The following is a 24596-nucleotide window of genomic DNA, read 5'->3' on the forward strand; positions in this document are numbered from 1 at the left end:
GACAGGGAAATTTCAGGCCCTAAAATAGTCAAAACTTGCTCCTGCATCATGTGAGTGTGCGTGTGCTTCCTGCGAGGGAGGCGAGGACCCAGCTAGGAGGGCGCAGGGAGGCTGTAAGGATCCTTCCTATGCAGGAGAGGAAACCATCCTCTCAAGAAAACATCTGTAGGATGCTATCAGTCTCCTTTCCTATACCTATAGGGTATCTGGATAAATTAAGCAGCAGCTGGCAACAGACTGCATCAGCAATGGGAGGATCTTAATGATCACAGCATTAAAAACAATGATTCTTCCCGTTTTCACTGTTACTGCTCCTGCTAGAGGTCTTAGGCTCTGGATCCTGATAGGGAATCCAGTCCTCAGGGGGAGACACAGAGAGCAGAGGAAAATGAAAAGGGTGGTTTTTAAGAGGGAATACATATTTCTCAAGGAGTTCTTGCAGTGTGCTTGTGGGGCATTAGTGGTCCAGCAGGATGTAAAAGATTTGCAGCTGTGTGCTGGAGATACCCAAAGGCTGCACCAAGCGCCCAGCTACATCCTGTCAGTCATGGACCTGAAGCCTCCTGTCATGCAGGGATAAATGGGCTTGGGTTTGCTTTCTTCCTGCTGTTCAATTAAATTTCACCAAAAATCCCAAAATGTGGATGTTTGTGTAAGTGCTTTAAAACTGGAGTAGAACCTGCAGAAATGCCCAAAGTATTCAACTAGATCTGCCAGTGGTTAGGGGATGTTTTTGTCCCTTGTGCATGCTTGGGTGAGATTATTCTCAGAAGCACGAACACAAATGCTGTTTAGACATCCCTGAATGAGGAGAAAATCTATTCCCTACACATGCCATCAAAAATGAACCCCAGCAGAGCCCACGAAGCTCCTCGCTGCATTTTGGTAGGGAGAAATCACAGCTCACCTTCCATTTCCCACATTCTGCCTTTTTTTCCTTCCTCCCTCACTCCCTCCCTCACTCCTACTGTTTTTCCCTGCTCGCCCCTCCAGCCAGTTGTCGCTTCGCAGTCCATGCTTACAAATGTAATTTCTTCTGATGTATGAATATTTCACAAGCGCTCCCTCCCTGGGGATGCTGCCTGTGAGGAGGAGGCAGCCTCTGCGGGGATGGAAATGGTAGCAAGTGACAATCTTAACGAAAGATCACTTCTCCAAGGGCGTCTCTGCGGAAGAGAGCACCATCCTGCAAGAGCTCCCAGCTCGTCAGAGCACGCCCTGCTCTCCGGCTGCTTGAATTGCCTTTGGCAGTGGGTGGTGGATGTATAGAAAAATACAGCTCGGTCTTTTCCCAGGATACATGGTTTTGTAGGCATAGAGGGTCTTGGGATGCTCTGGTCTGAGCTCCTCATAAAAGTTTTAGAACTATCTTCCCTTCTGTAGATGCACAATGGCATAACCCAGAGGGTGGCATGGTGCTTTGGGTGAAATATTTTCCACCCAATGTCCAGACAGAGGAAATTAATCACATAATTCCATCCATCCTGATACACATAAGTAGCTGATAATCAAAATATGTATCTATTGCAAATGACAAATTAAGCATCTTCACTGAAGAAATGTGCACATGGGCCCGTGTTTCTCTGCACCTCCACATCTCCATCCCCTCCCAATCTCCTTGACCATCCCTTCTACACCTGCAGGCCACCATGAGGGGCTGGCACTCAAATGATGTGTTTTCCCAGGCAACCGTGACTCCCAGACCCATCCAAAGCTTTTCCAGCAAGGTCTTCTCCTCGCTGGATCTCCACTCACTTCATCTTATTTTTCTGTAACCCATCAAGACTCAAAATGGTACACAGATATTGATTGATACAGACAATATTTATATCATATTGAGATATATATATATATATGCAATATTCAACTGACCCCAGCAGTATGTATCTATCTGTGAGTTTATATCCCACCGTATGCAGAGAGCTGCCTCACAGACGTCTGTCTGTCTTAGATATCAGAACGATACGTCTCAGAGAAATATCTTTGTTACTGATGGGAGCAGCAACGCCCCGCCCATCCCGCGCAGCGGCCCCGGTGCCGTCTGTCTCTCCGACAGTGGGTGGCACTGTGCAATCAAAATAGCTTTGCTTTCCCTTTATTCCACTGCCTTCATCCTTTTAAGCCCGCTGGGGTTTGAGCCCTGCGGTTCCGGAGGGACAGGGGGTTCAGCACCGACAGCATCTCAAAGCTGAGGTTCATCGCATGGGAACTGGAGGATGCTTCCCTGTGAAAATCCGAAATGGTAAAGTTACTCCGAAGGCTGAGCTTGATTTCAGGGATGCTCTTCATTGCTTCTTCTATTATTTAAGGAGCAGTAAGTATTTATTAGGATAAATCAAGTAAGATTGCTACTTGTTCCCCTTTCTTTCTTGAAAAACACAGAGAATAACTTCTGGTCTGCTTTTCCAGATGATGTTATTTTGTGACCGTCTCTCTCCTATGTACAACTTCAAAATATTGAGACTCAGTGTTGTGACTTGTTCCTGATAAGAAGAGATGTGGAACTTGATTTGCATCTGTTGCAATAATTTTTGTTTGTGTTTCACTTCTGTTAGACATGCAAGAGAGATACTTGAGCCCGACTTTCATTTGCCCTAGTACTTTCTCATCAGCAAGCTCCCCCTAATTAACTCCCATTGCAAAAATTCTGCCAAATTGAATGGACTTCAAGTGAACAACAGTAAGATGGTGTGGTCTGTGAGTCTCTGAGCGAGGGCACAGTCAGGTTCATCGTGCAGGGAAAGGACACAGAAATATTTGCCCAGATTGCTGAGCTCACCAGCTGGGCTGGGCTTGTATGAAAATGTTGTTCTCAAAAAAATTAAGAAAGTTTCTGCAATATTAGCAAACACTGAGCTGTATGGCAAACTGTACTAAAAAGCGGAATGGATTTTTTTTAAGCTAAACCACAGCCTTGGCAGGGAAACAGTGGAATGCTAAAGAAACAATGAGAAAACAACCACGTGTTCATGACAAAAATGCAGAATCTCCTGACACCTCAAAGCAAGACCGGGTTCTAAGGTGGCCCATGCATCAGAGTGAAACCCAGTATGTCGTGTTGGGTACACCCCAAAGCAGAGTTTCTCAGGCAATGGCTGGTGAGTCATTTCCCAGCGATACACTATACCAGGAGGTGTCAGTGTCTCCTGCCTCTGCTCTGTGTGCCTGCGAGGGGTTCATGGTAAGAGCTGCTCAGAGTTTGCAGTTGGAATCTGTTCAATGGAAAACTGCCCCTGCCTTAAGCAGAGGAATGGGACCAGCTTTCAACAGCAGCATGGTCCCCAGAGAAAAGCAGCAGAGTTTATAGGAGTCAGTAGGGGAATTAAAACTTCTGTTTGGTTCTTCAAATAGAACAGGGGGATATCCACATCCATACAAGTCCTGGGTTCACCCTAATGAAAATGACCCCTAAATAGGAGCAAAACACTTTAGTCAAGCAGCCCAAGTAATACGGTACCCCGCTGAAGAGGGTTTGTAAAACAACAGTGCATCATCTCTCTGGAGGGTATTTTACCTGAGGGCCCTTCCACTCTGTCAGTCCTGGCCAGTTCATCTTCGCTGAGGCAGATGAGGACCCAAGTGAGGAAACTGCAACACAAACATCTACAGAGCCAAAAATGTTGTGTGACCCCAGCAGCTGCTGGTTGCGCCTGCAGCATCTCGGGCTCAGTTCAGAGGACAGGCTGTGCCCAGCCTGGCACACTGACTGTGGACACATCCCTCAGCAAGGATATAAGTCATGCCTGGGCAATAAAATGCAAACAAAGTGAGTCTGCTGAACTGGAAATGCTCAATGTCATGCAATGGGGCCTGTGCTGGCGCTGGCAGCCAGGAGGCCTTAGGTTAACCCTGCTTGAGGTGGTGATGTGGGATCAAGCTTCTTTTCCCAAAGAGGGCACCCCCAGGACCTCAGAAAGCTATAGTTTACTTTGGAGCTGTGCATCAGCTAATCATTCTTAGATGTTTGGGGGAAGCCTTTGGAAGAATAACATTGCTTCTTTTGAGGGCCCAGAGTAGAGAAAAGACTTTCACAGCACTCAGAAACCTGGTCCCTACATGCAGGGAGAGTAGCAGATGGTCATCAAATCCCTCTGAGGTGCAGTGAGAGGCTGGGCAAGCATACATAGGATTGGTGCCACATGGTGGACACTCACTGCAGACCCCAAAAGAACTACACCAGCAAGGGACACAACTGTGCTGTGAGAGTCCTGCTTTTTCCACTTTCAGAAGATACCTCTTTGGCAATTGCAAAGCAGACTACACTTTTGCAGGCTAGGGCAGGTGACTGGTGTCTCTAGGTACCACTGTGTCCACCTCAGGAGATGACAGCTGCTATGATGCTGGCCTGTGACCAATCCCAAGCCCTTTGTGCACAGTGTGTGTCTCCTTTCACAGTCATACCCTGCTCTTCTTTATTTTAAAGTAAATGACTCTGTGGGCCTTATGCCAGCACCTCAGGTTCTCCAGTGTCTATATATCAGTTGTGTCTAGATCCAGATGTGTGCTGATGGCAATGGCATGTTTTAGTGTAGCTCCAGCAAGGTTCGTCTTAGTGGGACTGGAGGGAAAAACAAGAGGCTCCTGTCCCAGGGGAGATGTCTGGGTGTGAGAAAACACCAGCTTCCCCGAGGCACATTGACTTTGTACACCTCAGCATCTGGACTGCCAAAAACCTCAACACAATATCAACCCCCCTGCTCCCTTTTGCAGAGGACCTGGGGCTCAGGGGTACCAACCACATGGGCCAGACCTTCACCCTCCCCTTCACAGTATCTTCTCTGCTTGGATGGGCAGTGCAATAGCAGGGGAGCACTGAGTGACAACATCTGCTGCTGTGGTTGCTGTCCATATGGCATGGGTTTTGTGTATGCTGGTGGAAATCCAAAATCTGCACTTGTAGTGAAATCTGTGAGATTTTTATCAGGCAACTATGGTCCTGTCATCTGTGCCAGAGCTGGAGGTTTCCTGTAAGTTTCTAGCGTTTCCCCCGAGATCCCCCCACCACTCTCCCATCTTTCTTACTCCAGTGGGAACTCATTGCCCAAGATCTGTCCTCACTGTTCCCTTCCCATACAACATGTGCCTCAGTTCCTCCTGCCTTGAGAAGCAAAATTAAATTCTGCCCCTGCAGCTAAGAAATGTCAAGCTTTGCCCAGACTTGTGCCTGTCCAGTGCCCACACAGGCTGTAACGCTCGGAAAAGCCCAAGGCTGAAGCCCTTGGCTCAGACTTGTTCTCCTGGCTATGCTCACCCTCACTCCTCATCAGGCCGGGTGTGGACATGGTGGTTGGTGCGGCCGAGTCACAGCCCTAGCCTGAAGTCCTTGCTATCAACAAGATGCCCTTTATGAAACTATTTCTGCCAGGGTCGTTTAATGAGAAGTGTTTTGCCTTGTTTTGTCTCAGTTGGATGCCTCAGTGGGACTGGTGGGAGGTTTGCTCCAGCCGGGCCGGTGTCTCATCCAGGAGCCAGAGGCTCTCAGAAGTGGCTTTTCTGAAATTAGTCTGCTTGTGACTCACAAACTTGTGTCTTGCTTTCAGATGAGAGAGGGAGATAGAGGAAGGATGTGCAAATAGGCAGACTGGTGCGAGTTTCATTCCAGGCTCTGCAAATTGCTTTAGCTACATTAGAGATGTTGTTGGTGGGCTTTAGATGTGCAATTCCTGCCTGCTCCTTCCTTCTGAGCAGAAAATGAGAGGATTTCATTTCCTCACCAGGAGCAAAGCACGGTGCTAGGAAGGCAAAATGACTCCTCATGCTTGTGTGCTGTGGGGGCCTGAGAAACAGCATGGCCATGAGAAGTGTACAGGGCTCCATCACTGGGGCTGCTGGGTCAGAAAACCTTCACCAAATCCTGTTGCATTTCCCACCAGCCTTCCCATATGCCTGAGATTTGGAGGAAGAAACTCTGCATAACATACCCAGCCACAGGGAGGAGTAAGGAAGGAGCCAGCAACAAAAAGCTGAATAAAACTTCTCTAGTCCCATGTCCCTTCATGTTGGATACCTGCTTCACACACGGGGGGGTGAAAAACTCCCAGGAAACTATTTCAGCATATGCACAAGGTTAAAAGACAATTGTTGTTTTCCTGCTGGCTACAAGAGAGCTGAAAGTACAGCTACACACCTGGCTGCAACTGTTTAATTATTGGAAATTTGAATTTCACTGAATGCATTTAGATATAAAAGTATTATTCTATTTTTATTTACTGTATTTGCCAGTGAGGCTTCTGATACAGTGACAAGAGAAGCTCCTAAGATATTTGTGGGGTTTTCACTTCTGGAATTGGTTTATCTGCTGTTAATGAAAATGTAGGCTATATTTACAAGTTGCCTCCATTGCCAGTTGGAATTGTTTTCCATAGATTCCAGGTCCTGAGGAAGGGCCCAGAGTCATGAATATTGCATTTCTCTGTCTGGGAGTCGGACCTCTGTACCCTAAGTATGTGCATATACCCTCACACAAACTCACACATCCCTTCTTGTTTATCTAGTTCAGCCTCTTGTGAAATACTTCTACCAGAGTCGGTGCATTTTCAGCCCAATTGCTCTGAATTTAATTACCCAATCTTGCTAAAACTGTTTAAATGCAATTAGCCAGTGCTATTATCCAATAATAGAGTAAGTCCAAAAACTAAAAGAAGCAGAAAGAAAAGAGAGGGGAGGAAAAAAGAAAACAGAGGCATTTGCATCAGATTTTTAAAATTAATTTTCCTAATTGACAATATGGAGGGAACAACCCTCTGCAGCTAGAAAAAGATTGGTTTAAAAGTAGAAAAAACCCAACCCTGCCTTACCACTAGAATTCATTGTTTGAGAACGTTTTCTGTCTGAAAATGCTAATGCAGGGAAGATTTTGTACTATTTTCCCTGAGGTCCTCTTCAGTCCCCTGGAGGCACGAGAGGTGGTGTTGCCTGGTTCCACGTGAGTGGGATCAACAGTGGTCAGTGTTCCGTGAAGAAAAATGCACCCAGAACCTGCTGGGGCTGGGTGATGATGCTTTCCATGAAAGATGCAGAGCCCTGGTGATGTCCTTGTGTTCTGGGGTAATCATTTGGGGATGAAGTGGGAACTTTGCTCCAGATGTGCGGGCAAATGCTGTGTCATGCACAGCAGCAGCATCACAAAAGTTTGCATCCCCCTTCACCCAAAATGGCCCTTCCAAGGACATCATATGGTCACTGACTCAGCCTTCACTGATAGGCCCTGAGGTTGAGGGTTACTGATCAGCTCAGTCCCTTTCTCTGCTGATTCCTCACCACTTTCTGCACCATGTGAACAACCACATTAAACATCCAGACACCAAATGAACACAGCTCTCCCAGCTCAGTAATGGAGGTTATAAGCCAGATGAGCAAGTTGAGACTTAATTCTATGCATTCACTTTTCATTATTCATTTCACTAATTAAGCAAGAAACCTGGGCCATAAATTAGTACAGTTAAAGCAAATTAAGCAGTGTAGAGTACACCCTTAACTGTACAGATCATGTAACTGTGCAGATCATAGGTTGCTCCATCTGTACTTGTTTGCTTAGCCCACTCTGGACAAAGTCCTAGTAGATTTTGAGCATTTAATTGTCAACTCTTCTTTTTTTACGGTTCACTGCTTGCAAGCCCACAGATTGGACAGACATCTAGAGACAAAGGGCCAAATCCTGCCCCATCCAGTCCCACTGGGAATGAACTGAATCAACAAGACAGGCGACTGTGCTGCCAAGGGTGGGACACAGCAGTGCCTGGCTGCTCATGCTGCACTTTGGATTGAGCAGAAGTACGAGGAAGTGGTGTTCTACCGTGGAGGAATTTCCTACCTCCTACCTACCTTGCAAGACCCACCACAGTGACCTCCTGTCCCCATTAGTGTCCCCTTTTCAGCTCAGGCTGGATCTCAACATTTTTCCTGAACACTTTCTCTATCTGTTTCCAGCTGGGTGCAAGGGGTGCCCAGTCTCCAGTCACGGGACTCACAGTGATAATTCATCCTTGTGCACATCCTGGAGAACCCTTGCTGCTCCCCTTTCTGCTCAGTATCAGATCATTCAGGAACCAAGTACCACCTGGCCACCACTTGCATAAATGTGCTGCAGCACTGGGAATATCTGAACTCTTCCTGGCAGTGCACATGGTCTCCTGGAGAAGAAATTATAAGAACACCATCATTTAATTCTGGGGAGGTAAACCAGGGAGATGAAAGTGACTTGTACTCCCATCTCAGCCATTCATCTCCAGGATGCACTGGGGTGAAAATGCTATGAAGCTTTTGCAGGCAGATCTCTGACCCTCCATTAGCTCAGCCCAGCTGAATATCTCCATTCCTACCTTGTTAGGAGCTGTGGCCCCTGAAAAGGTAAGTCAGGATTTGGGATGGATGCAGGGAAGGAAGGGCAAACCTCCAAACACCAATATTTTTTTGAGCCCTAAGGGTGTAGGTGAAGCAGCGCATCTGCTGGCTTGAAGTGGATATTGTTACTGGAATTTGGGATGCCTTTTGGATTAAGCATCATGCAGTCTCACAAGGCTCCACTTAGCTGACATGTCTGAGCTCTGCCTGAAAATTGGATCTCCCTGTCATTACTCCTAAAGCTGTCTTTGCCTCTCCTTCTTTCTTTTCTGATTCTTTTCATCCTGGCCAGTTGTAACATGCACTTCCCTGTTATGTTCTTCAGATGTGCTGCTCTGTTTTTACTTGAACTAAATAATACTCTGTGCTCTTTTCTCCCCCTTTCCCAGCATTTACCCTTTCCCCAAATTCCTGGTGCAGGTAGTTTGTTTTCTGTGGTTTTCCTTCAGCTGAATTTGGTTATTAAACATGCTTTCTTCTTTCCAGAGAGACTCCTGATCCAGCCTCTGAGCTGCTTTTCCAACACATGAAGTGTTTCCATGTCTTTCCTCCAGTCGTATCCTCAAAAAAGTAGCAGTAACTTTGGACATCTCTACTTTGGTCCCAATTTCTAAGGACACGAGGTTTATTTAAGGGTGCTATGTATGGGCATAACTGTGGATTCCCTCACAACTTGAACCCATCAACCAAATTTAATGAAGGTGGACAGAGAGTCAGAGGGCCCAAAGGCTTCAGGTTCTGAAAAGTCTCACGAACATGTGTGAGAGAGCAGACAGGGAAGGTGCTCTGTGTTGCCTAACCAAAAGGCAGAACAAACACTGATTTTTGGGCTAAAAACTCAAAAATATGATCGAAGAGTTCCAGTACCAAAGGCAAATTAAGAGCATGCACTTACTTTTCTTTCAAACCTCATGCTTTTGAAACAATAAAGTCTCATGCTTTTGGAGGGACTCATGACTTTTAAACCCTTGGGTATGGAAGTGGTCATGTTGGAGTCTCCTTGCAGCCACGAGTAGTTAATAGACCATCTCAGCCCCCGGAGGGTAGAGCCTCACCTCCTCCTTCCTGCTGGTTCCCTGCCATGCCACTCCTAGAGGCAGGAAAGCAGTGCTCCCAGGCCGGAGCTGTGCTAATGTGACCAAGTATGTCATACGGGTCCCAGAGGAACCAGCATGGAACAAAGCAGATCAAAGAGCTGGGTGTACTGAATAATCCTGGGCATGTCTCTTTACCTTCCCGCGCCTCCGCCTCTCTACTCATCCAGCAGAAACCCTTGAAGGGGTGCGGGTTTCCCTGATGTGTCTGTACAGCACCTACTACTACAGAGCTCCCACCAGGTTGAGTGCGCAGGGAGGGAGGGCACTAGGTCCTAAAACAAAATAGTTATGGGCACAGCAATGTCACAGGATCAGTTTCACCTTAGAGAGCAAAGGGGACAGCCTGTCTTGTAGGAGTCATTGCTCCGGGGCTTTGTTCCTTGGATGGGTTCCCGTTGGCTAGGCTTTGTCTCACAGGTGCTCATCCCAAACAACACTGAGGAGGTAAAAAGCTAAGGTGGGGTAAAAGAAAGAAATGTAAAAGCAGGCAGGAAAGGAAGGCAGAAACTGGGACAGAGAAAGCAGGAGACAGTGCTCTGGTTTGCCAGAACAGGTAGTTGCTGATTCAGGGCAAAATATTCCTGTTGGGAGACTGAAAGGCCTCCCTAGCCCCAGCTGCCTGTGTGCACAGCCCCTGCACCAGCAGCCAGCCTGGAGAGGGTCAGCACTGCTGCCCACTGAGGAGCACAGCTGAGAACAGCCACATTTGCAACCTAGAGTTCCCACACGAAGAAATCCCCTCAGCTGTAACCCAGCTCCTGCCTCCATGCAGACAGCTATTTACAAGATTTCAATGGGTAGGGCTGAAACGACTCCATGTCCAGAACTGCCACTGCCAAAGGAAGGAGACGGGGGTCTTTGCAAAGGGCCTTAATAATCTCTCTGTTGCTCTGGCTGGCAGCTTTCGGCATGCATCCCACATTCTTCAGTAGCCCTTTCCTTAGCAATGAATAGGCTTTTAGCACACTCTCATAATGGTTTCTTTTCCTGTGGCACTCCGAAAAAACTTTCAGTCTGCTCCAGCAGCCACCTCTGCTGCCTCTCCTTATCCACCAGAAGGATGTGGTGGCTCTGCTCAGCATATCCTCTGCTGCCAATAGAGCCTCTCTGTCACCTCTGAAAAAAGGTGGCGTGTGAGCAAGGGATGGAGGGTGGCTTTGCCTCTCTTCATTTTTCTCAAACCTCCTTTGCAAGCTGGGGGTAACAAGCTGAGTTAGGACCTCTTCACCCACCCCCAAAAAGCACATGTGTCCCACAGATTGGCAGCCCCAGTGCTGGACCAGGGGGCTTCACCCTGGGGCTGACTCTCTACTCTGTGGCTGCACTGTGCCAGAGGTGAATTGCACTCCCTGATGCAGGAGGTCTTGGCCCTGATTTCAGGCAGGTGGAAAGTTCACGCTCCTCCTGCCTTGTTTTTCTCATCTTAATTCCCAGCTGGGCTATTACTCCAAAACCTGCAGTAACAGGACTGTTACACAGCCACAGTGATGTGTAATCTACTCTGCACAGGTATGTTGCTGTTTGTTTTGTTTCGCCTGGATTTGATAATGATGCTGCTTCATAGGGAGCTAAAATTGCATCAGTTCAGGCGAGTAAAAGGGCCTTTGGAGATCCCAGCAGGTATCTCACATACCTACAGTAGCCTAGGCATGTTTGAAAATTGTACAATAGGTAAAGTAAGCTCAGATTCTCAAAGACTTTGAGATCACTGAGAACTACAAGCCCCAGAAAAACATCAGGTACCTATGTGCTTTCCAGGTCCAGCTAAGAAACACATCTGAAACTGTGGACTTTAGCAGCAAAAAGCTCATCTTCCATGATGCAAACATGTTGGGAGGAAAGGGAGAGAGCAGCAATGCAACACCCTGCTGTGACTTTGAAGACTTTGAGGTTATTTCCATACTAACCTGCAGTCTCATCACACATGTTTCTGTGTTTCTTCTTTCTTTTGAGTATGCATTTACCATTTTCCTTAGATATATGTGACTGCCCTGCATTTCCACATATTTTCATGGCTCTATTTAGGATTAAAGAAAAAATCTGCATCAGCCCTTTCTCCCGTATTAGGAGAACTACTTTGTGAATCACATGGAGAGTTGAGACAACAGTAAACATAAAGGTAAGTGTTAGCCTGGTACGTTGGCTTGTGCACTGGGAGATGTGTCTCTACTTGACTCCATCCACCCGTCCCTCATTAACAGCACTTAATTCCAACATGCAATTTCACTGAAAATTTTGCTGAAGAGTGGAAATCTCACAGGAAGTGTATTTCTGTGAGTTTCACAAAACCAGGAAGGTTGGCTGAAGAGAAACCTCTGCTGAGGAGCTGCCTGAGATTACTTCTGAGCAGAAATTCAAGGACTCGCAGCCTCAGAGACCTACGGCATTATTAGACTCATGAGCCTAATAACATCTCCTGAGCCAGAATGCCAAATTCCCGTCCTCATGAAGGAGGGAATTACACTTGGTGGCTGAACAGCAGCCTTGGAGGACAGAGGCAAAAAGCTGTAACACCTTCTTAAATCTGTATTTCACAGACTATGGCAAATATGGAGATCTTTAGTGGTTATAGTCCTGATAGCTACCTGTCTCCACCAGGAGAGGTGCAGAGGGCGACAGAAGCATGCAGGGAGCTCTGTAGAGGACTAACCACATCTCCGGGAAAGAAATGATGGGGTTAAAAACACAGCAGACAAATTTCCAGGCGGAAAATGAATTGAAGGCTTTTAAATCAAAGGACCACCTGGAAATATCTGAGTTGCAGATTGTTGGATACTTGGAAAGTATTCTCTGAAAATAACACATTCTTGCTTTGCTTACCCTTATGTTCTTTTCCAGTTACTTCTCAAAGACGTGTTTGGTCCCCACGTTGGCTCCCACAGCCCCTTGGTGTGGCCACTGTCACATCCTGCAGCAAGCTGGAGGCATGGGGAGACAGCCTTACAGTGGCCAAAGGGCAGCTGCACGGTCCCCTGTGTTCCTTGGCAGAAGTTTTGTCATTCCTGCTCACTGTCATCCCGGTTTACTGTCACCCATAATCAGGGATACAGTATTCATTGTCATACCGTAATCAGGGATAAAATATGTAAGGATAGAGATTCCCCTTGTTGCTTCTAGCCACTGAATCACAATCAACGTTCAGAAATTGCTCACACTTTTTTTCCCCCTAATGTTGCTTTTTATATCATATTCCATACAGCTGATGTAAATCAATGCACGCTCTGCTTGTGTATGGATCCTTGAATGCCAGGCAAATCCTCAGATGTCCAACTTACCCACCTCCTGCCAGTGACAAGGCACTTTATCAACCCACTACCACGGGAGAACTCAGCAGGCACTTGGAGCACTTTCAAGCTCTTCATTCAAGCATGTTTCCCATGGCTGAGACGCTCCGGTCGCTTCCCTCGCTTCTTCAGTAGCAAAGCTTCACTGCGAGGGGAGATCACACAGCTTGCTTTCAGATCAGCCCAGCTTGTTTTGAAAAGCCTGACCCTGAATCTCCCCCACCAGCTAGAGGCAACGTCCCCTGCTAGGACAGGTTGTCACATATCCAAGATCTTGAATGTCTGTGCTTGTTCTTGCCCTTTTCCCCTACTTTTCCCTGCTTTTCCTTGCTTTAAACTCAAAGAAAAACCTCAGGGAGAGCTTATGAAGGAGAAAATTCCCCTAATCTTGGGGAGTGATTGGCTTTTCTTGATGCTTTTATATTATGATGGTTTTGAAAAAAGGAACAACACCACACAGTTTTAAAATTATTCCTGCCTCAATATAACTTTGTTTCCAGAGCTGTTAAAGGATCCTTAGCACAAACAAGGTATGTGTGTGTGTGTATTTTCTATATTTTTCATCTTCTTGCTGGTAAAACTCCACGTGCCTTTGAAGGATAAAGTTAAACATTTACCCTAGGTCAACCATTCCTGTCTGCAGAGTTTATATTTTGTTGGAGTTTGGGCAAGCAAGTGGTATTTGCAAAATTCCTTGCCTGCCTCTGCTATTAGAAAATGAATTTACGGAGGAATTTTTTTTCCTACTCAGAATATTTTTGATCAGGTGTGAGCACTTACCTAGCCTGGAGAAATGCTGAATCAACATGTGACACCGTGGTAGGATTGTGTTTGGGACTGTATTATTTCAGCTGCTAGTCAGGAACCTAAATGAAGCCGGGCCAGAGCAATATTCTTTGGCTCTGTCATCACTGGAGGCCAGGGGGTTTCTTTCTGTGGTTTCAGATGTCTTGAAATCTGGCTCATTCTAGTAAATCCAGGTAACTGTGCAGGGGTAGCTGGTCCTGCATCCAGCTTGCAATGAGGTGAGCAGGCCAGGGGCACTGGGAAGAGCTGAGGAGCACATCTCATGTTCCTCCCAGATGCAGGCAGAGAGCATTTCTGCAAAGGGGCTGGAGCCTGTCCAAACTGCTTGGCATCCCAGGCCCAACAAAATCTTCTTGCCAAACTAAAGTCTGCATACCAAGGAAGTGCTCTAGGCCTTCCTGCCTCAGCTCAAGTGCTGTGGCTCTTCAGAGGACTTTCCTTTGCTCAGTAGAAAACAAGATCTCTCTCATGTGCTCTTCATGAATCCTCCTCAGAAAAAGCCACACTGTAATACAGCCCCTTAGGACACTGCAGGCTGCCCAGCACATCTCCGTTGGGATGTCTGGGAGCACCTTTATTCAAGCTTCTCTTGAAAAACATGAATATAAAATGCAATCCCTTCCTGCCCTCTTCCCTTTCATCTTGTTCTTTCCTCCCCCACCTTGCCTTCGAGGCATCACTCTTCAAACTACTTCAAATCAAAGCAGTCGCAGGAGATGACTGATGGCTGAATTCTCTTGAAGCCTACAGATGTTTCTGTTGAGTCTCCCAACAACAGAGAGCAAACAGCAGCTAGACCCAAGGAAAAAGCTGCAGACGACTTTGCCAGTCTTAAGGAGAGGGAAATAGCAGCAGGAAGACAGAGGGAAGCAGAAGTGCACAATGAGTGTTCTCTGCACTCCTGATGCTATGCAGGTTTGTAGGAAATGTGGCCTGAGGGCTACTCTAACCTGTGCCAGGTGCTGAGACTTGTATGTATCAGATGTGAGACTCAGGGAGTGGCAAACAGCTCTTTGAAGGCCCTCCTCTCCTCCCCTAGCAAAGAAATTCAAACCTGACTCCTTCCAGTCTTTGTGTTGACCTTCCACAGGTGGGGAAAACCATCACCTCTGTTTCCTAGGGGCATTAAAATTAGACCCTACATTTCCAGGAGGCAGCAGCTAGATTACATAGATCCTACTATAAGTGTCCATCCCACTGATGTGCAGCAACATTGTGCTAAAATTTAACAGTGGGAGTGGATAAGCAGCAGGATAAAGGAGCTGTAAGCTTTTCCTCTGAGAGGTCTTGCTATCAACTTCCCTTCCCAAAATAGGAACATCTGTGATGGAAATGGCTGAAAAGGGGTCCTGTGATCTGCTTGCTTGGTGATGAAACATAGAGGGGAAGGACCTGGTTCCCTTGCAGACATTAAGATTGTTTCATTCCTTCCACTGAGGCCGAAATTTCAAATACCTACCATCAAAAATTGGTATTAAGTTAAATTTGACTGGCAAACAGCATGACATCTTCCTTCCTGGGCCAGTGGTGAAAACTATATTGGCTGTTTCTTCACCAAAAGCAAAAGGATTTTTAAAAATTTTATTTAAAAGTAACTGGATTTTTTTTTCTGGTTGTTTTGTTGTTGTTGTTGTTGAATGTTTACGATCCCTCTGTTGATTTCTGGAGGAAGCACCCTAGGCCCGTGCAGGTGAAAGCCACTTAAGCCAAAAAAAGAATCTTCAAGTTTCAGTAGGGAAAGTCAAAATCCCTAATTTAGAAACACCAGCAGGGTGGACATTGGAAACATGCAGACTCACTCACTGGAAAGCTCCCAAGATCTACAAGTGCTGAAATGAAAACATGACACAATGGATCAGTCAACGATTACTACTGAATAAGCCAGCGGGCTTTGGGGTTAATCACTGCAGCCATCCATGAACTCTCACAGGGTGTGGAAAAACAGTCAGCTTTGCCTAGAACATCTTTGGGATCATGTCCATTGTATGGTGGGAGGTTCATGTGCTCTGTTGTCTTCTTGTTGACAAAAGCATTGTCATCTGGAGAGATGTCAAGAGAGGAGGGATAACTGTTTGGATCAGTTTTTAATCAGAAAATCAAGAGGCGGGAAAATAGAAAGAAGAAATTGGGAATCTGAATTCCCATGGTGTCATTGACCAGGAAGCTCGACACCAGCATCCCTATGTCAAAGTGTTCTTTTTGAAGGGCTGGCTATCAAACAGCCTCAGCATGGGTTACAGAACTTTCACTGGGATCTACAGTCTTGGAGGTGTGTGTTCCTGCAGGTCACGTGGCTGTTCTCGTGGCACTGCTCTGAGCAAAGCCAGTGCCACAAGGAAATGGGGGGATGCCCCAAGAGAGAAGGAGTCTACCATCATATGGTGGAAAAGGTTCTGTGTTAGTTCTTGCACTGGTCTCATACATGTGCCGCTATGAATGAGGTTTCTGATTTAATACATTCTTCTTGTTCACACTTTCTTGAATTTCTCCCCTTGCTTTCAGTTTGCACAAGGGAACAGCATTTATGTTTGTTGTTTGGTTTTAGAATCTTTTCTCAACTGAAACAAGGAATAGATTTATTTTCATAATTATTTTATAATTTTCCTTCTTTTTTGCTTTTCTCTTCCCCTTCTCATGGGTCAATGGAAAGAAAAAAGGGTGGGATCAAGAGAGAATGGCAGGGAAAAATGCAAGGAAAAAATGAAGCATGACATTTTCACAAAGAATGCTCTGAAAATATTAATTTAAAAACCATTTTAGAAATGCTTCTGATGGTGAAAGAAACAATTACATTGGACAGTAACTTGTTTATTATTCACAAACCTATTTGCAGAAAAAAATTCAAACCCAATTTTAAAAGATCTACATAACTTTTTTGTCCTTTTGAGGTTTGTGGAATTGAATGTGTTTAAAAGTGTTTGCAGACACTTGTTTTCCTGTTTACTCTCGTCTCTGTTTCCTATCTCTGCTCTCTATTGATTCACAGACTTCCACAAACCAAGTGTTACTGAAAGGGAAAGTTAGCAGGGAAAAAAATACAAAATCAATAAGAATGTGCCTGGTATCGCGAGTCTTAACTTCAGCACAAGAGCGAATCAAGAATTTTCATCAAGCTCTGAAGTGGATGGTGGTGAACACAACTGCTTGTTAGTGGTGTTGTTACCTATTTACACACAGACAATTCCCAGCAGCTCCAGCCATGGTATAGCGATCTTCAGGTCTATCCATGAGATTGGAAAGCAGAAGAGTCTTATTAAATCAGGATTATTGTCCCATCACACCCTGTCAGTCTCTTTAATTAGCACAGTCTACTCAAAAAGCAGATGTGTGGCCGGTTGTTTTCCCAGCGTGTTTTCTGCTAGGCTGTGCTTTGCTGATGTCAGGGGAACAAACTGAAATGGAGCCCCCGACAGAGTCCAAACACCGGCTGGAGCTCCTGGAAGTGCCCTTGTGAGCAAACATGACAGTAGTGCACCCATGAGGCTCTTGTGGGTTTGAAAGCTCCAAGTGACATTTATCAGGCCCTTGTATCATCACAGACATTGTCTGCTCCTCAGACAACCAGCTCGTGTGGTCAGACGTGGGTTTCCTCAAGGAAGGGTGCTCAGAGTCCCTGTGTCCTCATCACCCGGATGAACCCACGGACTTGCTGAATGGCTTTGACCATGGGGACAGGGGACACAGACACAGCCTGTCCTGGTGCAGAGGATGGCTCCTGCCTCCATGAGAGGTTCCTGGAGAGGAGAAGGTGACACTGAGGGCACATGTGAACCCCACTGATGGGGACAATGTGTGTTGTGAAGACACTGAGGGGGTCTCTGAATGGAGATGTGAGCGGTGGGAACACTGATGGGGATGTGTGCAAACCACGGGGACACTGAGGGGGACATGTGTGAGCCACGGGCACACTGAGGAGACACGAGTGAAACACAGGGGGGATACTGACAGGGACATGTGTGAGCCATGGGTGCATTGAGGGTATGTGACTGAGCCATCTGAGGTTCAGTCTGAACTGGGATGCTGAGGGGGACGTGTGTGAGCTGTAGGGACACCGAGGGGGCATGTGTGAACTATGGGGACACTGCAGGGGTGTGTATTGAAAGGAATGAGAAGGAGGTGTCTTTACAAACAAACTGTGAGTCTGATGGTAGATAAAGCCAGATACTGAGAGGTGAAAGAAGCAATGGAAGGAACCATAAATTCCAGAGGAATTCCACTAATTGACACACTCAAGGCTGTGCTAAATCCCTGGACTTAAAGAAAAAGAACACAAGGAAGGAGAAAAGGGAGGGAGGTACACATTAGAAAGGGGTCTGTATTAGGCGATTCGGAAAGCCTGTACCTCTCAAGTACCTCAGCCAATGGGGAAAGAGAGGGAAAAGCGACTGGGAAATCAGGATAAAAGGGAGGCTGCGTCCTCCAACAACTTGAGAGACCCCATGGGAAATGCCTATGGCCTCTCCCTTTAGTCGAAAAATGTTACAGGACACCTCTGTCTCCTTTTTAGACATAAACCTCTGGTGTTTGTGGATTAATTTTACTGACAGTATGAACCATGAAGGGGGGACAATGAGGGGCAGGTGTGAGCCACGGGGACATGGAATCGAACAGAGGGGACACGTGTGAGCCCTGGGCCACTGAAAGGGACACTGAGGGGATGCGATTGAACGACGGGAACACTGAGGGGACATGTGTGAACCATGGGGACACTACGGGGTTGTGTACGAACAATGGGGATACTGAGGGGGGACAATGGAGGGACAAGTGTGACCCACAGGGCCACGAAAGCGGACGTTGATGGGACACGTGTGAGCTCTGTGACGCCAGTGGGGATGGCTGTAAACCGTGAGGACACACACGTGAGCTCCGGGACACCGCGGGGACACCGAGGGGGCCCTTGAGCACACGGAGAGGCCTCACGCCACCCGCGGGCGGGCCAGGGCCCCCGGGCCGTGCGCGGGGGGAGACGCGCGGGCCCGACGGGCAGCGATGGCGCGGAGCCAACCGGGCCCGGGGGGCAGGGCCGGGGGCAGCGCCCTCCCTCCCCTGGGCGGGGCCGAGCGCTGCTCCCGGGCGCGGGGCGGAACGGGGCGGCACCGCGCCGCTGTCCGTGCTCAGAGCGCCGCGTGGTACCCGGACGCGGGGAGCTGCCGTTCAGCGCAGCATGGAGGAGGCGGCGGCGGGTGAGGGCAAGGCGGGCCACGGTCGGAACGGCCATGCCGAAGGCCCGGCGGCGGAGGAGCGGCGGGGCGGCGGGGCCCGGCTGCGGGGCTGCCGCGGGTTCCTGCGGCGCAACGCGCTGGTGCTGCTGACGGTGTCGGGAGTGGTGGCCGGGGTGGTGCTGGGGGCCGCCGTGCGCGGCGCGGCGCTGGGCCCGGCGCAGATCGCCTACCTGGCCTTCCCCGGGGAGCTGCTGCTGCGGATGCTGCGGATGGTGATCCTGCCGCTCGTGGTCTGCAGCCTGGTGTCGGGCGCCGCCAGCCTGGACACCCGCTCGCTCGGCCGCCTGGGCGGCATCGCGCTCGCCTATTTCCTGGGCACCACGCTGCTCGCCTCCGGCCTCGCCGTCGCCCTCGGCTTCATCATCCGCCCCGGCGCCGGTGCCTCCGCGCTCAACACCCCCGGGCTGGGGCTGCCGGGCGCGCTGCCCACCAGCAAGGAGACGGTGGACTCCTTCCTCGACCTCGTCAGGTGAGGCCGCCCCGCTCCCCTCCTTCCCCCGCCCTCCCGCGGCTGGAGGATGATGACAGACCCGGCAGTGTTGCACGCTGCAGCCGGGGCCGGGGAGCCCCCCTCCTCCTCTTCCTTGTCAACCTCTTTCTTCTCAGCCTCCTTCATTTTCTTATCCTCCTGCATCTTCACATCTTCCTGCATCTTCCCCTCATTCTTCTTTTTCTCCTTCTTACCATCGTCCTCATCCTAATCCTGTCTTCTCCAGAAGGACGGCTCTCTGCCCAAGTACCCGCAGCCCGGTCAAGTGTAGGGCTTCATGGTACTCTGCTTCTCCCCGCTTTGTTTTTAATTTTGCCTGGGTGGCTGCAAGGATGAGTCGAGGCTTGCTCAGAGTTCTGGGTGCCTGGGCCCGTTTTTGGTTCTGCCTGGAGGGAGAGCGGCTCCTGGGTGCTGGCTGTGGGGCAGGCTTTGCCTGGCACTTTCCCCTACCCTCCTACCTGTTGTTGCCTGTCTCCCGCAGGCAGGGCAGGGCTGGGCAGCTCTTCCCATCCCTCACACACACCTTTTTCTTTAATTCTCCAAAGCTTTACCTAGTCTCCTCACCCAAATGCCTACCTCTTAGAGTGCCCTCCCATAGTTGTGGGCATGGAAATGCAACCCTGCAATTTCATGGAGGACATACCCTAAACATTGTCCAGTGTGAGGATGCTCTGTAGGTTTGTGAGCTTCCTGTCCTACCTCTGCATCTTGCAAACACAAGACTTGCATTCCCCAGATCTATCTGGAAACGACTTCCACTTTAACTCTAACCAGATAATAGTGTTTTTGTGTATCCTTACTCCTCCTTACAAAGTTGCAGACTTCACCCTTTTTTTTTTTTCCCTCCTCTCAAAGCCCATGTCCTGTTGAGATCTCTCTGGCTTTTTAAATAAGATAGGAGCACACGGACAAATGAGGCAGGCATCCAGATGGTGCTTTGAGTATTGGACTTCCAACTACATTTCCTTGTGCTTTGCACCCAGGTGCAAACAGAAGAATAAGGGAGGGGACCTGTGTTACAGCAAACTGGCTGGAAAGTTGAGCTTAGTGGATATCCTGGTAATTATGAAGCTGAGTGGGTTTTTTCTTTTATTTTGATTGTTTGCTTAGCTTTTTGAGTCCAGTTTTTCAGCTATGTTTTTGTTCTGTCTGGACAAGTGGATGTGGCAACAAAGATAAAAAGACTTTCTGAAAAAAAAAACCAACCCCAAACCCAGAACTGTATTTACAAATTCAGGTTAATATCCTTTTCTCCCCCTGAGACAAGTATGTTCCCTTTGGACAGAAAGTAAGTCTGGTTTGTTCCATTGGCAGCCATGTACTCAGTGTCCTCAGCTCACCTCTCCCTCTCTTAAGAACCAACAATTAAGGACCTTTCCTAAGGACCAGCAATTCCTGACAGCCTGTTAAGAAGGAATAGCAGGACAGTGGGAGTAGGTAGTCTGGCTGTGGTAGTGATATATTGTTGAATGGAGGGGAGGGAGGTGAAGGAAAATTGCCAAAAAAAGGAGTAGGCACACCTGGGAGAGTTGGGGAGATGCCTGTAGTGATTGCTGCCCCAGTGCATCCTGGTGTGGCTGCTGTAGCTGGTGTTACATCCCTTTGTCACCTGGCAGCATGGAGTTAGGATGGAGTTAAGGAGCAGGCCAGGGATGTTGCAGTGAGCTTCAGGCTGTGGGTAATAGCTAAAGTTCAGAGCAGACAGCTGTTTCTTGATCTGGTCTGTAAATGCAGGTGGAGAGTTCATCTTCAAAGGGGTTATGAGGGTGATGGGATGGAGTCCCTAATTCCGAAGGAGTGCTCATAATGATGAGCCTTGGGTAAAGCATGGTGGGTTGCAGAGGAATTTCCTTTTGGGAGATGAGAGGACAGGAGGTTTCCCCCAATGCATGTATGGGAGGCTGTGAATACAGCTTTTTCTTGGAACCCCAGGGAAGGGTTGTTGCAGCCACACTCTTGGGCAGTCAAGTTGCTTCAGCAGTGACAGTGAAATCCACTCCAGAAAAGTTGTGATGATAGCCATCACTAAAATGTTCAGTCATAGCACAAATCCCTGACAGACCCAGGGATGGAGAGAATATGTGATTTTCAGGAAATAAGATCTCTCTCTCTGCCGTGTAATGTTACTTTTTTAACTGTTCTTGAAAATGTGTGTTTTGGTTTGAGCACTGAACTTGGTCCCTGCCAAGATGAAATTACTAGAGTAACCTCATCTTCAGATAACAAAGCCTTGATTCTATAGGGCCTGGAGGGTTGAAATGACTGTTTTCGTGTGGGTGGGTCTTGCAGCATCCTGCTCTTTGCTTCTTGTTTTATCTCATCTGGCCATGAAACTTTCTATTAGATGCAAGAAAACTTTGTTTTCAGTTGTGTCACAAGACTGACTGTGTCCTTCAAGGCTTTGCTGCTGCTTGGTTTCAGAGGAAATGTAAAAAGAAGTTGCAGATGGGTAAACTGAGTCCCCCTATGGGACTGAACACTGTTGTAAAACATGGCCCAGGGAAGAAGCAACAAAGAGGAAATAATGGCTGTGTGTCACTGTTTGCTTTTGCAGATCCCTTCTGCCTTTGGGAAGTCTGTTAGGTAATGACCAAAGATGTTGCTTTTCATTGTTGCAGTGATGTCTGGAGGCCAGCTTAATTCTTGGTTTTCCTTTTCCAAGTCTAAAGCTTCCCCACAAACATGTGTCTAGGCATGGAGAAATGACCTCTGGAAAAAAGATTTATCTTGGGCTTTGGTATGATGACGGACTGGTGAACCCAAAGACTGTCTCTGTTTTATTTTGTCCATTAACCATAACCTCCAGATCTGATTTATCTGTTTAAAGGTGCTGGAGCACCCTCCTGGTTTCCCTTCTGGCAAGTGCTGGAGGCAAGCAAGCCTTGAACGTGTCTAGTCAGGGCTTAGGCACACTGTCCTCTGCCCCAGGACATGGGGTGGGGACAGCAGAGCTGTTGTAAGGTGCTTTTGTACCCCGAAGCAGGGATGCTGATGGCTCATCTCATCTCGGATCTGTCATGTGGGCAGCTCCTGGGAGCTTCCTGAAGAGGAGCATGGCCAAATGCAGTGATCATCACTGCAGTGATCATGGGAGGGGATCCAACAAGAGTTCCCAGCTACTTCCACAAGGCTGATGGCTTTAAAAAAAGCACCCAGAAAGTGCGGTGTTCTCTGAACTTAAAGCAGGATCTTGGAATTCCTTAACTCTGTCAGCAGAAGATGAGGGGAGTGAAGGGAAATCTTAGAATTTCTGGGTTTTTCCCTTACTCATTTATTTGGTGGAGAAGCTAAAGCAACAGGGAATAAAGAGAGCTTGTGAGCTTGATTGTGAAGTGGCTGGCAGCTGGAGGAAAGGGCTGGCTGGGATATGGTGGGCTCTGGGGCTCAGCCCCCACCTGAGAAGGTGCCACAGAGCTGGCTTGGCTCTGCTTGTGCCCTGCATGTAACCAGAGGGAGGAGAGAGGTGGTGACAAGGATGGGACTCCAACCACCTGCTAACACAGCCCACCTGCAGCTTGTTGGAAAGCAGTTGAAACAGCAGGATGAAGTGTTTTGCAAGAATCTATTGATTTTTTAACACTTTTGAGGGGCAATTGTCACAACTGAATGTTTCAATAAGATCAGAGTTTTGTTCTAGCTCTGATTTATATTTACTGATTCAACAAAATTGAACAATTTCATAGGAACCTATTGATCCTGTCAAAATTTCTGTCAGTGGGTGATTGTGGCATTTCATTTCAGTGAGGTCAGTGTTTTGCTTTCGTTTTATACAAAAGACTTAAGCAGAAAATCTCACTCATCAAAAAAGGAACATTTCAACAGAGTATTTTACAATATTTTTTTTTAGTGGAAAAAAGATCTGAAACAGGCTTTCTTTGCCCAATTTTGGGATGAAAACATGTTTTGCAACTGTGGAATTGGCTTTGGTGAAGGGAATTCTGTTTTTAATCCAGCCCTAGCTGTAATAGTCCGGGAAGGGAAGGAGGTAATCCCTCCTTTTTAATAGGAAGAGTGCACAGAGGTCTACATGTCTGCCCCCAAGCAGTAAGGTCAGGGTTTCCCAGGTTGCCAGGCAAGTCTGCAAAAGCTGTTTAAATTTTATTGCTTCTCACTGCCTTCTCTGTCTCTCTGCCAGATGTTACCAGCTGAGCTGCCAAAGGGAGCACCCACAGCAAGTTTGTGCCTTTGCTCCGAGTGTCTTCGGGGCCATAGGGAAGGCAGACACGAGCACAAGGAGAAGCATCGGTTGTGTTTTGCTGGCTGGGCTGCAGAGCAGGTGGCCAGCGTGGGCCACTCAGGCAGTGACCCTCTCCTGGGCACCATTTGCTCCAATAGCACTTGTTCCTTATAGCTTTGGTCTTCCCAGTGAGTCACCCAAAACCAGCAACCATGAAGGCCATCTCTGAAATCCTGGTGGGGAAAGACAGTAAAATGTGTCTGTTAGAAAAGGAGAGGGAGATGCCACCTTTGAAGTCAGAAATAGAATAAAAAGTGGCCAGGCAATGACTGCAGTTATACCAAGAGATAGGCTGACTTCTGGCTTTGAAGCTGATGGCTAGTTCTTAAAGTAAAGGTAAGCGTCCCTCTTTGCTTGTGTCACTTTCTGAGTCTGGAATCTCTGTTGAAGTACAGGGATTGCTGACTGATTTTTGTAGGAAGAACTCAGTGTTTTCATTCATGTGCCTGCATTGTCTGGCAGGGTTTTTTAGTAAGCCTCTGAACATTTCTGCTCCTCTCATTTGTTCCTTATACTTGTTGCCTTTTACTACTGACTCCCCCCAGTTACGTTTTATTTTCCAAGCATCAAAAATACAGACTGGACCAGTAAGGCAAAAAAGTATCAAATATCTGCTATAAGTAAGCACATTTTCAAGTTTCTGTGTGTTACAACAAATGCACACACTCACAAATATGAGTATGTCCAGGGCATGTGTTGTGCATCCACATATCAAAAAGCAGATGAGGAAAATTACTGTGTGACATTGAATAAAAATCTTGGGACAGAAAGAAAAATGAAGGTACTGAAGGGTACTGGGCTCTGGCATTTTGCCACAGATGCAATAAAGTTACTGTGAGTGGACTTGTACCATTGGAAAAAAAACCTGAAAACTGGAGATAACTAACACAGAATATTTTTTTTCTAGACTTCCTCAAAAAAAGTGTGTTTTTCAACAGCAAAGTTTTCGGCCTCAGAAGTGGAACCTTTTTGTAAGAAGCAATGCAGGAGGAATGCGTAGTATTTTAGGGTTTCATTCCATTTGCCTGGATTTCCCTTCGTGCTTTTGCTGCCAGAGCAAAGTTGTTTGCAGAGCTCTAGCAAACGAATCATTTAGAAACAGTTGTTAATCATAAT

The 24596-nt window shown here is 47.5% G+C and overlaps 1 protein-coding gene and 1 long non-coding RNA gene across 7 annotated transcripts in view; one reads left to right on the plus strand and one right to left on the minus strand.

Moving 5' to 3' along the window:
* Positions 1–24596, plus strand: part of SLC1A4 (solute carrier family 1 member 4) — an 84183-nt gene that overhangs the window by 30198 nt on the left and 29389 nt on the right. The window contains exon 1 of one of the 2 annotated variants that reach the window (XM_048297002.1): positions 18637–19222. The exons of the other annotated variant lie outside the window; for it this stretch is intronic. Within the exon in view, the coding sequence (XP_048152959.1) occupies positions 18696–19222 (527 nt within the window). The 5' untranslated portion in view covers positions 18637–18695. Of the gene's footprint in view, positions 1–18636; positions 19223–24596 lie in introns of those variants that run through there. 2 annotated transcript variants of the gene reach the window in all.
* Positions 1806–19008, minus strand: LOC125322814. Of its 5 annotated transcripts, none has more exons than XR_007202233.1 (4): positions 18924–19008; positions 13505–17265; positions 12261–12869; positions 1806–11457 (listed from the first exon to the last, which is right to left on the minus strand). It is a non-coding gene; the product is annotated as an uncharacterized LOC125322814 (long non-coding RNA). The 5 variants fall into 5 exon arrangements; XR_007202231.1 differs by having other exon boundaries at positions 1806–2224; positions 3515–11457; positions 12261–17265; XR_007202234.1 differs by having other exon boundaries at positions 12720–17265.

The sequence above is a fragment of the Corvus hawaiiensis genome, chromosome 3 (genome assembly GCF_020740725.1).
Source record: "Corvus hawaiiensis isolate bCorHaw1 chromosome 3, bCorHaw1.pri.cur, whole genome shotgun sequence".
NCBI lineage: Eukaryota > Metazoa > Chordata > Aves > Passeriformes > Corvidae > Corvus > Corvus hawaiiensis.